The sequence below is a fragment of the Anolis sagrei genome, chromosome 5 (genome assembly GCF_037176765.1).
Source record: "Anolis sagrei isolate rAnoSag1 chromosome 5, rAnoSag1.mat, whole genome shotgun sequence".
NCBI classification, from domain to species: Eukaryota; Metazoa; Chordata; class Lepidosauria; order Squamata; family Dactyloidae; genus Anolis; species Anolis sagrei.
The window spans coordinates 119,219,683-119,233,221 of record NC_090025.1 but is presented as its reverse complement, the minus strand read 5'-3'; the positions used below and the strand labels follow the sequence as shown (position 1 = coordinate 119,233,221).

Below are 13,539 nucleotides of genomic sequence, written 5' to 3'. Positions count from 1 at the left end.
GCTGATGGAATCGTTCCAGAAGTCGAGAGTAACATTCACAGATGGTCAATGTTTTACAGGTGTGCAACAGAGTTGGAAGGACAATAGCTTTATAAACAAGCACCCTGGCATCTCTACGAATGTCCTGGTCCTCAAACACTCTCTGATTCATTCAAAAGAAAAATAAAAAAATGCTGCACTTGCAGAGTGAGATGGTGTTATATTTTGGTCTCGATGTCGACTTTTGTGGATAGGTGGCTGCCTATGTAGCGGAAATGGTCAACATTTTCTAGCATGACACCATTTAGTCTTGGCACTGCAGAGGGGTTGGCTGGTGCCTGCTAGCAGAGCGCTTTGGTTTTTTCAATGTTAAGTGAAAAGCTAAGCTTTTCATACCACTTAACTTTTTCATACTACTATTAACTTTTCATACTATATAAATGCTACATAACTTTTTACCTTGCACGTATCCTTATGAACTTTAATACATTTATTTTTTTCTTGTTCCCTGCTGTCTTGTTAAATTACTCTGGCAGACTGACTTTTAACTTTTCTTCAACCCTGAACTGAAACTGAACTCACATAATAGACACTTATAGTTCCAGAACCAGTGTTATTCTTGTGGTTCAGATGGCTCCCCTTGAATTCAATTCTTAAAATAAACTCACCATATGTAACTGAACTTTACCCTCAAGTAGTCCAGCTGCATAGTCAGAATTAAGGCACATGCGGGCTACTGTTCCCAAATATTCCATGTCTTTGAGCTTTTTTACACCTGCAGAATATTAAAAAACAAAATCGTCGAGTTTATATTTTTTTTTTGGACATGGTTTTAATAATATAAAATACTTCTTAACATATGTGGAGTTTGTGTCCAAAAGGTTACAAATCCAAAAAAAAAATTGAAAAATTAGTTATTGGTGGCAGCAAATTGTTGGCTAGGAGCAGAATAGCATATACAGATCAAAACTATCGAAATGTATTAAATCACTTCAGTACAGGAAAATTGCATTTTATAGCATATACCCCACATGTATTTTATTCCTGTAAATTTTGTCCAAATTGATTTAGTAATAATAATGATAATGATAATGAAAATGATGATGATGATAATAATATTAATAATCTTTATTTATAGACCACCCTATCTTCCTGAAAGGAATCAGGGTGGTTTCCAACAAATATGGCATACATTCAATGCCCCCCAAAAATAATATAAACAGTTTCCATCAGGACAAGAAAACAGCATAACTATAACTTAATAATCAAAATAGTGAAAAATAAAATAAGAAATAAAAATAAAGTAAAAACATTATAAAATACAAAAAATCCTGATAAAACACATTAAAAATAAAATACAAAACTGAATAGATCAGATCTCAATCAGGTGAAGTTCAACAATAGCAATGGCCAGGAGTACTAAAAATGGACCTAATCAATTAAAAAGAGCTGGGTGAGGGATAGTGCAAACAGTGTATCATAGTGAATGATGTGCAGGACAGAGGACTATCTGACAACATAGGGACTGGGCTTAGGGATTAATCGTTCTTGAAAACTTGCTGGAACAACCAGGTTTTCAGTTCCCTACGATAGGAGGACAGCGTGGGGGCTTGCCTAATCTCCCTGGGGAGGGTGTTCTAAAGTACCTTTGGAAACAAGCTCCACATATGAAAGAAGAGATTATCAATACAAAACATCCATCACCATAAAGGCTAACACAGCATGTTTATGACAACATGATCTTTTGACCATTATAGCAGAGGTTCGCAAACTGGATTGACCTCCAGGGTTTCTGTTGTTGTTGTTATTATTAATAATACAAAGGTTGGATGGCCTTCTGTTGGGGGTGCTTTGATTGTGCTTTTCCTGCATGGTAGAAGGGATTTGATTTAGATACTCCCTGGACCAAATTTCATTTTAAAAAATTCTTCATTTTCTTTATTTGCAGTACAAATGAGCTATGTGCAGTGTGCATAGGAATTTGTTCGTTTTGTTTCAGTTAGTTCACACAAGCACTCTCCATCTATCTGCCACTGACCCAGCCCATCTATCAAATTTTTAACACCCAATGCGGCCCCTGTGACTAAAAGTTTGCCCATTCCTGAACGAACACACACACACATTTATTGGGGCTCCATGAGAAACTTTTGCTTCAAAAAGGGCTTCATGGCTGAAAAAGTTTGAGAACTCCTGCATTATAGCATTTAATGTTATCTAGAATCCATGACAATAATTTACTGGCATCTAGAATTTCAGGTATATGCAGAACACCTGAATTTAAGTTGAATTCTCTTCAGGACTAAAAAAAACCCTCTCTGCTTTAAATTACATTATTAGTACTAGCTATGCACTAAATGATTTCTGGCAATATAAACTCTCTGGTGCTAGTAATAAAGATAGTAAAGGTTTCCCCTGACATTAAGTCTAGTTACGTCCGACTCTGGGGGTGGTGCTCATCTCTATTTCTAAGCTGAAGAGCCCGCGTTGTCCGTAGATACCTCTAAAGTCATGTGGCCGGCATGACTGCATGGAGCACGTCACCTTCCCACAGAAATGGTATCTATTGATCTACACACACTTGCATGTTTTCAAAATGCTAGGCTGGCAGAAGCTGGGCCTAACAGCGGGACCTCACGCCACTTCTCGGATTCGAACCGCTAACCTTTCGGTCAGCAAGTTCAGAAGCTCAGTGGTTTAACCCGCTGCACCACCAGGGGTAATTAAGATAAATAGTGTAAAAATATGCATTAATCATTATTGAAGCCTAATTAATTTTAATTAATCTATGCCCCAGTCTAATCTCTCTTTCTATTCCTTTACTACCTTAAGGACCCCAGAAGATCTCCCCTAGGTTTTCAGATATTGTCAATTCCAGTGTCAGATTTGTGCCCACTTATTCCTTTACATAAAGACTAATCTGTGAAGGGGATTGTTCATAAAAGAGGACATACTTCACATAAACGAGGAAGTGTCAGGTTGTTTTTGCAAGCAGTTAATTTTGGTGACTGGACAGCACTAATGAAGTCGTTGCCATAGCCAATGCTTTATTAATGTAATTTACCTTTGACAGCACTTGTCCATAATTCAGCAGTACAGTACTTCCTGCTTTCCCAAGTGGAAGGGGAAACTCTGCCTATTATTATTGTTGCCCTTGATGCTACTGTCCCTTATTGCCACTGTAGTAACAGATTCATTCTTCGAGTAAGAACCACACAAAGCCTGGTTCTGGGGTTCTAGCTAAGGTATTTTTTACCTGGCTGTTTTGGAGAGCAAAGCTCAAGTGCTACTCTTTGGCTAATGGATAGTCTTGTTTTTGTCCAATCACACCCCAAGTTATCTTTACTCTGTGCTTGTATTATAACTGTTATGAGAAATATTACCTAGCTGGTATGAAACAAATGAAGCGACTTGATAAAATAGACATATTAGAATTTTATAAAATGGCCAGCACAATTTATATAAATATTGAAATAATAATAACAACTTGTATTTATTACCCAGGGCACAATATAGTCAGATAAAAGCCCATATTAAAATACAACCATAAAAGCATATATTAAAACATAAAAAGTAACAAATACATATATACTTACTGCTTTCTCCAAGAACATAAAACCAGGCCCGATTATTCATGCCCACAGCTAAGTGATAAGGACCGACAGCAACAAAGCTAGGCTCAACTTCCACAGAAACTGTAATTGGTAGCTCCTGCCGAGAAAAGCAGCATTTCTTTAGCTGAGGACTCTTAACAGTCAATCACAATATTATACTATATTGTCTTTAAAAATGAAGGAAATACCATACATTTTCAATGTAGTTGGCTACAGTAACCTCGAGAAGTGAGGTCAGGTAGGCAATCCGTGTGCTGAAGGAGTCTCCAAGAATAGGAAGTTTTGTCAGGAACACATGGATAGATCCTTTTCTTGTAGACACTGCCAGCAATTGTCCATCATCTGTCCATGACAGCTGATCTAAACCTAAAATATCAATAGCATTTCATTTTTAAAAACAGCTTTTCTCTTGGAAAATCAAATAGCAGATTTTATAAAGTAATAGCTTCAAATCTACAGAACAAGGCAATTTAGAAGTGCCTTTTTCATTTTTCTGGAAGATGCCAGACCTATTCCAGTGATATCCAAAACACAGTCTGGAAGTCTTAGGAGCAAGCAAACGATAACTGCCCTTGTGTAGTATTTTGGCTACACCCATCACTCAGGACAGGAAAATTAAAATTAAAGTTTCACTTCACAAGGATCCTGGTTAGCAGGAAAATGATAGTTTGAGCAAGTAACATTTGTCCAGTTCAAACTAACCGAATGCTGAAGCTCCAAATCTCATTTCCCTTGAAATAGAAGGAGAATTAGGGCTTCCTTTTATATATCTTTTAGGTCTGAATACATTTTAATCCATTGTAAGGATTTTAACTGTTTGTTTTTAATACCATCAACATTTAATTCTATTTTAAGGTTTGTATACTCCACGACGGGCTGTTTTGAAGACTGTCTGGAAGCTGCAAGAAGTCCAACAGGAGGCAGCCAGTCTGCTACTGTCAGCTCCACTGGCTGCCAGTCTGCTACTGAGCATAATTCAAAGTGCTGGTTTTAACCTATAAAGCCCTAAATGGTTCTGGCCCAGTTTACCTATCTGAACATATCTCCATCTATGAGCCGTTTATATTCCGAACCCAATTTAAGGTGCAGGTGCTTACCTACAAAGCCCTGAACGGTTTGGGACCAGCCTATCTGTGTGACCGCATTTCCATCTACGAACCCACACGTTCACTTCGGTCATCTGGAGAGGCCCTGTTCGTGATCCCACTGGCGTCGCAAGCACGCTTGGTGGGGACGCGGGACAGGGCCTTTTCCGTGGTGGCCCCCCAACTCTGGAACACCCTCCCCAAAGACAGGCCCCTACATTGGCTGTCTTCAGAAAGAACTTGAAGACCTGGCTTTTCCGATGCGCCTTCCTAGATTAGGAAATCTCCACTACCAAGTCCCATAAGCACTTTATTAGAACCAATGATTACTGCACATCGCACATCGCACTTGCCCTAGAAGACCTTTATACACCTCCTGTCACATCAGCACTTTTAATCTTTGTACCCACCTTCTGGCCCAGCCCAGTTTTATTGTGTTTTAATGTATTGTGCCTGTTGTTTACTTTGCTTTATTCTGTTTTTAATTGTTTGATTTGCTTAGATTATATTGTTATGCTGTGTGTTGAGGCCTCGGCCTGCGTAAGCCGCATCGAATCCTTCGGGAGATGCTAGCGGGGTAGAAATAAAGTATAATAATAATAATAATAATAATAATAATCTAGGAGATTAAGATCTTCTGGGAAGGCCCTGCTCTCGGTCCCATCTCATTTGAACGTGTAATTGGTAGGGATGAGATACAGGGCCTTCTCAGTAGTAGCCCCTCGGCTTTGGAACTACCTCCCTAGTGAAATTAGTTCAGCCCCCTTCCCACCTGACCTTCAGGAAAAGGCTAAAGACATGGATGTGGGACCAAGTGTTTGGTTAGTGATCTGTCAGTGCAATAAAATAATATGGAATGGTGAAATGACAATTTGGAATGGCCACGGATTATGATACTGGTTTAAAATTATTTTAAATAATTGGTTTTAAGGTTTTTATATGTTTTAATGATTGTTTGATGTATATGTTTATTTTATTATTTATGTTTATATGACATTGGATCGATGCTGCCTTGAGTCCCCTGCGGGGTGAGAAAAGTGGGGTATAAATATGTTAAATAAATAATAAAAATACAAGCAAGATGCTAAGATGCTAAATAAAAATCTATTGGCATGATTTTACAAGTTGTTCCTTAGATTTGAAAACTGATGTACCTTTATTTTCATCCTCCAAATTTATTATGGCATACATTTCATTCAGATCAGACAGCTCATGAATCTTGATGCTAAAACAAAAACAAAAGACCACTCTCTTCAAAAACACAACTTTAGTATGGATTACATTACATAAATCACCAAGAAATTTACCCTGCATTACCCTAGTTGATGTTATTTTTTTGTACTACTCTCCCAAAAGAGAGTTGCTGTGTGCTTTCAACTTATCTTCGAGACCCACCCTGAGTCTCCTCGGGGAGACAGGGTGGAATACAAATAAAGTTTTATTATATTATCTCCTTCTATATACCAGCACAGGTTTTGAGATCTGCTGGGGAGGCCCTTCTCTTGGTCCCACCACTGTCTCAAGTAAAGTTGATGGGGATGAGAGAGAGGGCATTCTCAGTAGTGATACCCCAGCTCTGGAATACCTTCCATAAAAGATTAGGTCAACCCCCACCCTCCAATCCTTTGGGGCTAGTTTAAAAGCATTGCTCTTTAGACAGGCCTTTGACTTCGTGTAATTTTAGTCAGATTGAGAATCCAGCAGCTGTTGTATGCTGGCACTTTGGTTTGTAGCTTGTAGATAGCCAGTTTTATTTGCAGGTACTACTGCATTTTATTAATTTTACATTTTATCAGATGAGGTTTTATGTATGTTCATTGTTTTCAGATTTATATTGTTTTATATGTTTGTGTATTGTTGTTTTGAGTGCGGCACTTCGTACTGCTTCTGTGAGCTGCCCCGAGTCCCTTCGGTGAGATGGTGGTGGGGTAAAAATAAACAACTTCTTCCCCTTCTCCTTCTCAGTATTATTCAAGTAATTTATGATTTACGCAACCCTACAATGGGGAGGGGGGTTGGCAAGATTTTTATCATGACTTCTTCACCACCACAAGTGACTAACAGACAGGTAGCGTATTGCCAATTGTTGCTGAATGCAAGGTAGTGCGAACAGCCTGAGCTGACATGAGCAGTCTGATCTAGGACATTCATGTATAATTGGAACCATGTAACACAAACTCACAAAATACATGGGCCTACTATATAATATACATAAGGAGCTATAACAATTAAGCATGGGTTTGGAAATAAAGTAGGATGCTGTCCCATCAACACTTCTTTATCATACTCTTATCTTGAGATCTCATGAAACACAGTTTTAAAAGAACACCATGATCCTTGTCTATTTTTTTAATCCCTCAAAAGTTTCTTAGCAGGAAAATAAGAACATGTAACTCTCAGATCACAAATATGTTTCACTAACTAGACATTAGTTTGTTCAGTTTACAAAAGGGAAAACAAAACCAGAAGATTCCAAGAACATTGGGTAGAGAGACAAGTTGGGTTCTGGACTACAATTCTCACAATCTGAGACCATAATGTTTGGGGTCGATGGGAATCACGGTATTAATATCACAAGGGTAATGAATGCCTACTTTTATCTACAGAATGGAAACATCAGCATTCTCCTCCTTTAGAATAAATACAGCAACACACCTAAACAAATCCTGTTTACCATGTGTGTCAGAAGACAAAAAAGATAGCTTGAGCAAGGAACAATTGCTAACAGAGGGCTAAATAAAATATTTGTTCCAGTGAGAATCAATCCATTGGAATCAATGGGACTTTTTAGATATAATTCAGGCAAGTCTCACAGATCTCAATGATTATGCTCTCGTAAGGACAAACTTTCAATTTATCTCCTATCCTGAAAACATGCCATAATGGCATTTCCAGTATGAGGGATCAGTATTTATCTGTGTTATTGTAATGAAATATGGAAACATTCTGACTCACCAGTTATCTCCGCATGATGCAGCTTTATTGAGCGACTCTGATATCGCTATGCTGGTCAGGTTATCCTTGTAATCACAAGCTTGAAAGAGCTCATGACCAATCTCTCGAACATGGGTAGAAATGGCCACAAAAAAGCCAACTGAGAAACCAATCATGATGTAGTTCTCTCCATATCTGTTGGAGATATTACCAATATAACCAAAAGTTCTCCACCAACATGGCTGCATAAAAAACACAACTGAAAGCTAATTCCAAATGGTAAGCAAGTTGAAAAAAAAGCTATTCAGTAGTATTTATACCAAGTTGCCATGTTGTATCACAATTTATATAACAACTATATGAAAGAGAATTTCTTTTAGGTTTTTGCATTATTAGTCAATAATACACCACCATCTCACCCCAAAACAAAAAGTCAACCCTCACATCTTAAAAATTGACAAAATTATTACGGAATAGACTTCTGTGGACTATAGAAATAGATCTTAGTTCACAAATATCATAACACACATTCTGGTTATCAAGGATACTGCGAAAGAACAATGCAACTAGTCCCCTGAAAACTTTTTATACACCTAGCTCATCCTTTCAAAAACTTCAGGAATATTTTCAATAATTGCTTACAATTTATAAGACACAATGTTCCCATATCGCTGCTGAAAGGCCAATTCAATTGGGTTATCTGGATCTTTGAAATTATAAAAATAGAGTGTTTTCTGACCAACCACAATGCACACCTAAACAAAAATATAAAACATAAAACATACAATGAGAACTGAGTACATAAAACCTTTAACAATGAAGAATATTTTTTAGTTATTTAATCTGCTCTATCTTATACCTTTAAAGAATTATTAATATTTTACACAAGGACCTGATACAGACAGAAGAATGTTAGTCTCTTAGTACTAAATTCAAGTGTTATTTCCATTAGAGTATACCTACTGAAAAAATGGTATCTGTTAAGTCAACACATACATGCTAAGAAAATGATCCAAATTTTGGATCCCCTGACCTATTTTTAATCCTCACCTTGGGTTTGGTGTGCCAAGCCTAATTTAAAAAATTTCTATATTAAAATTATCCTTTTTATTTTCATTTCCACAGCACCCTAAGTTTCATCAGATGAAGAGGAATAATTGAAATCTGTACAAGTCCTGCTACTGTTAACTTACTGTGGTCTCGTTGCCTTCGGTTCTGTCATCTGTCTTCATTACTATAAATTCCATATCACTGGGTTCTCCTCTCACCGCTGTCTGCAAGAATAAGGTCCCAAGGTGAATACTGTTTGTGAATTAATACACTCCTATTAATCATTGTGCCAGTAGCGGATTCCAAGTATAACTTGCTGGGCAAAAATGTGGCCAACAAGAGAGCTGTTTCCTTTTTCTTTATACTAATATAATCTGAATACAGCCATCAACCTCCCAACCTTTCAACTGCTTCCTTTATCTTAAGATTTTCTGTCATAGGATCTCTACACTAATCCCAAACAAAGTGACCATTAGCTTGTTTTCCACAATGTGACATGACTAAGAGTCAAATCCAGATCCAGTTTTTTGCAACTTTCAAATATATCTACTTGTAATAAACTATGACATTAGCTAAACTCTGCACATATTCATTAAAAGTGGCATCCTTTTCCTATTCATAAATTCCAGGTAGCAATCAAAAATATGCATCATACAAACCAATGATAAAATTGTGTCCTAGACCAGTAGCAATTTGGTGAATAGTAAATATCTATAATACCTCTATTTATATTAAACTATGGCTCTCCCTTTGACTATCAAAAGCAAAATTAGCTCTTCCACTGCCTTTATCTCAGACCCTTTCCAGGCAGGCCCTATATCCCAGGATCCGATCCCAGGTTTTCTGCTTTAAACTGGATCATATGTGTCTGAATTGCTAGATAATCTGGGATAAACGGGAAACCTGGTATCAGATCCCGGGATATAGAGCCTATGTGGAAGGGCCCCCAGTAAATCGAGAAAGCAGGAAAGCCAGAGGAATACTGAAAAGAAGTAAATGAGCAAAGCTGCTTTTCACAAATAACCATTGTGATGAGCAGATGGCTTTTCAGCATTACATTGTTATTTTTTTTTTTTTTTTTTGGGGAACCTTGACCATTTTCAGTAATCTAGTAATGTCTTATGTTTAATTTTCTCAACAATAAAAGCCCAAGTAAAACATTAAGAAAGATTTTTCTGCATTTTCATTATTTCTTATAATGAAATTTACTTACTGAATGATCAGGTAATAAATTCAGTTTATAGTTGTCGCTCTTCTATTTAGTCTCTCATGCTTTGAAAACATTCACACATCAAAAAATCAACAGCCAGAATTTTTAATCTTTTCATGAAACTTTTGAATTGTGCATAAAAACAGGAGTTTATTACCACTCTGATAGTATCTCCTTCATGATTGCTAATTGTGATAAGTTTGTCTTCACCACCTAGAGCTATAACTTTTCCATTGCTCCAGCAACCACATGTGATCCGCTTTGTGTGTTTACCTAGAATAAAATCCATAGAATAAGTACACGAAATTCATAAATAATTTTGTTCTGAAATTAATGCTTGGACATTAACTTGTTTTAGGTTATTGTGTTTAATATCCAATTATCAAGCTGAGATTTACTTAAAATAAATAGTCAAGGAACCTGGTGATCTCTCATTCACACACACACACACATATATATGCTGTAATGTGAATCAATAGCATCTCTTTACGAATAGTGAACATTTGAGATTTATGAAACAGATACTGATGCAAATATGAGCTCTGTTTCTTTCTACAAATGTAAGTTATTGACTTCATTATGGTACTGACCCAAGATAGGAATTTTGCGAGAAGTTTGATGATTATATATGAGTACATTTCCTTTGGTTGTTCCTGCAACAAGTAAGGGTTCAGCTTTTGCCCATCGTAAGAAAGACATTGGTTCCCTACAATTCCAAAAGAAAGGAAGGAAAGGGAAAAAAGGAAAAAATCAGGACTAATAACAAGAAAAAGAGATCATGAGATACTATTCAACATCTTTATCAACGACCTGAACAACGGAACAGAATGCATGCTTATCAAATTTGCAGATTGGGATGAATAGATAATATCCAGAGGACAAGGTCAGAATCCAAAATGATCGTAACAGATTAGGGAGCTGGGCCAACGATATTCTGGCAATAAATATGAAATGCAAAGATACAGGATGGGTGACACCTGGCTTGAAAACAGTACATATGTAAAGGATCTAGAAGTCATAAGACTTTGTCACGTTGAAGCTGGGAAGTGTTTGGTAGAATAGAGCTCAGTATGACTCAGTTTTGAAATGAAATGGATTATTTCCCTACCTTAAATGTTAAATGCATCTGTGTTACTCAGTTGTACTCAGCATTCTTTCAGTAGATTTACCATCACACAGTAATCACTAAGCACTGCCCACCATCCTACCATCTTTGTGGGGAAAATCTCCTCTCTTTGAAATGTCAGCTGTTAGGTGTCTTCAATTCAAGGAGCAAGGAAGCAGGGAGGGAAAATGCCGTTACTCTCTCTCCCCCCAAAAAAGAAGGGTGTGGACCTTGGAAAACTATAACTCCCAGGACTACATAGTATGGAGCTATGGTATTTCAAGTAAGGCCCAGCTGCATTCATAGTGTAGATGCACCCAGAGAAGGTTCATGGACCTTGGGAAACTGTAATTCCCTAGAGCATCTCATTGAGACATGCCATTTAAAGTAAGGTCCAACTGCATTCATTCCACAGTGTAGATGCACCGAGAGAAGGGTATGGACCTTGGAAAACTATAACTCCTAGGAAGACTCCATCGTATGGAGCCATGGCATTTAAGGTGGGGTGCAAGGGCATTCATTCCATACTGTAAATGCACCCAGAGAAGAGTATGAACCTTGAAAAACTATAACTCCCAGGACCACATAGTATGGAGTTATGGTATTTAAAGTGGGGTCCAGGAGCATTTATTCCATAGTGTAAATGCACCCAGAGAAAAGAATGGACCTTGGGAAAATCCCAGGACTGCACAGCATGGAGACATGGCATAATAATAATAATCCTTTCTTGGCTTTCACATGCAACACAAGGCACAGGCATATCATGGAAAGAAGGAGAAGGAAGGGCAAGGAAAGACCAACACATATTTTGATGCATCAAATGTTGTTTCCCTTATCAGCTCTAGTTTTTGAAATACAGAACATATGCCATATACCAGTTGCTATCTCCTTGTCCATAGAAAACCAGGATAACCATATTTAAGAAATTAGAGCTGATGTGGTGTATCCAATAAAATTTTCTGAATTAGCATCTCAAATAACCCCAGGAACACCCCTAAAAAGCAAGACATTAATATTTTTGTTGGAATGTGTTATTATCAGGCTGTCTTCTTATTTAAGATATACAGTGGACTACACGTGTACTTTTACTTAATATAGAAGTCATTCATACCTCATATTAGTGTCCAGCAAGGTGGTTTTGTTTGTGTTGGCATCCCACAGACAAATGGAACTGGACTTTTCAGCAATCATTGCTAATGTATCTCCATCTTGATCCCAGTCCATAGCAATGCAGTTGCTGAAGTAGCAAAGAAAATATTAACCACAATTTCTAAAGATGCCTTGCCTAGATGATATTACATTAAATTTAACTGCAATGATTGCTTGGATTCGTTGAGATATCAACTTTCCATTACTTCGGCTCACATCTAATTTCATAACCCAACCCTTTCTGAAAGCATTGATGTAATAGAAAATGCCAATCTTAATTGAGCAAATTAATTGCTACTACATTTTAAATTCATTTTGTAAACCTCAGTTTGCTTAAAATGTTGTTGTTGTTGTTGTTGTTCATTCGTTCAGTCGTCTCCGACTCTTCGTGACCTCATGGACCAGTCCATGCCAGAGCTCCCTGTCGGCCGTCACCACCCCCAGCTCCTTCAAGGTCAGTCCAGTCACTTCAAGGATGCCATCCATCCATCTTGTCCTTAGTCGGCCCCTCTTCCTTTTGCCTCCCACTTTCCCCAGCATAATTGTCTTCTCTAGGCTTTGCTGTCTCCTCATGATGTGGCCAAAGTACTTCAACTTTGTCTCTAGTATCCTTCCCTCCAGTGAGCAGTCGGGCTTTATTTCCTGGAGGATGGACTGGTTGGATCTTCTCGCAGTCCAAGGCACTCTCAGCACTTTCCTCCAGCACCACAGTTCAAAAGCATCGATCTTCCTTCGCTCAGCCTTCCCTAAGGTCCAGCTCTCACATCCGTAGGTTACTACAGGGAATACCATGGCTTTGACTAGGCGGATCTTTGTTGCCAGTCTGATGTCTCTACTCTTTATTATTTTATCGAGACTGGACATTGCTCTCCTACATAACTATGACTACCTTGCCCCATTTTCAAAAACTTACCCTTGTAAAATAATTTCATTCTTCTTTTGACCATGCCGATCAAAGATTTGTACAGTGTGATTATGTCTTTGAAAAAGAAAGAAAGAAAAGATAGCTCAGAAGACAAAATAATCATGTTGATGGACTTCTTTCATACACCTATAAACATTTTTAGAATCTTAACCTCTTTGTATGTGATACTATCTGACTCATCTGAGTAGTTAAAATAAGCAACTTTTCACAGACATATATTATATTTGGAAATGCAGTGTAAACATTTTCAATATTGTGAATTATACAATAGGCCTTCGAGTTTCATGAGGCTTGGTGGTTCAGGACTCCTGAAAAAGTGAAAACACTGTGAATAAAAAGGTAAACCCCTTTTTTTACCAAACAGAACACCTCTTTGAGAGTCTTTGGGTTAACTTCCACTAGAAGATGACAACGGGATTGTGCTGGACAACCTAGAGCAGTGGTTCTCAACCTGTGGGTCCCCAGGTGTTTCGACCTACAACTCCCAGAAA

The 13,539-nt window shown here is 37.7% G+C and overlaps 1 protein-coding gene across 3 annotated transcripts in view; it reads right to left on the bottom strand.

The window, feature by feature from the left end:
* WDR19 (WD repeat domain 19) overlaps positions 1 to 13,539 on the bottom strand; it is a 48,536-nt gene that overhangs the window by 31,900 nt on the left and 3,097 nt on the right. For all 3 annotated transcript variants that reach the window (XR_009631607.2, XM_067469030.1, XM_060777821.2), the window contains exons 3-13: positions 13,037 to 13,102; positions 12,086 to 12,211; positions 10,460 to 10,575; positions 10,027 to 10,142; positions 8,803 to 8,883; positions 8,252 to 8,364; positions 7,631 to 7,804; positions 5,830 to 5,900; positions 3,784 to 3,956; positions 3,573 to 3,687; positions 648 to 754 (exon numbers count right to left, since the gene is read on the bottom strand). Coding sequence is in view for 2 of the 3 variants with exons in the window: in XM_067469030.1 (XP_067325131.1) it covers positions 648 to 754; positions 3,573 to 3,687; positions 3,784 to 3,956; positions 5,830 to 5,900; positions 7,631 to 7,804; positions 8,252 to 8,364; positions 8,803 to 8,883; positions 10,027 to 10,142; positions 10,460 to 10,575; positions 12,086 to 12,211; positions 13,037 to 13,102 (1,258 nt within the window). In the remaining variant the exon portion in view is untranslated. The remainder of the gene's footprint in view (positions 1 to 647; positions 755 to 3,572; positions 3,688 to 3,783; positions 3,957 to 5,829; positions 5,901 to 7,630; positions 7,805 to 8,251; positions 8,365 to 8,802; positions 8,884 to 10,026; positions 10,143 to 10,459; positions 10,576 to 12,085; positions 12,212 to 13,036; positions 13,103 to 13,539) is intronic.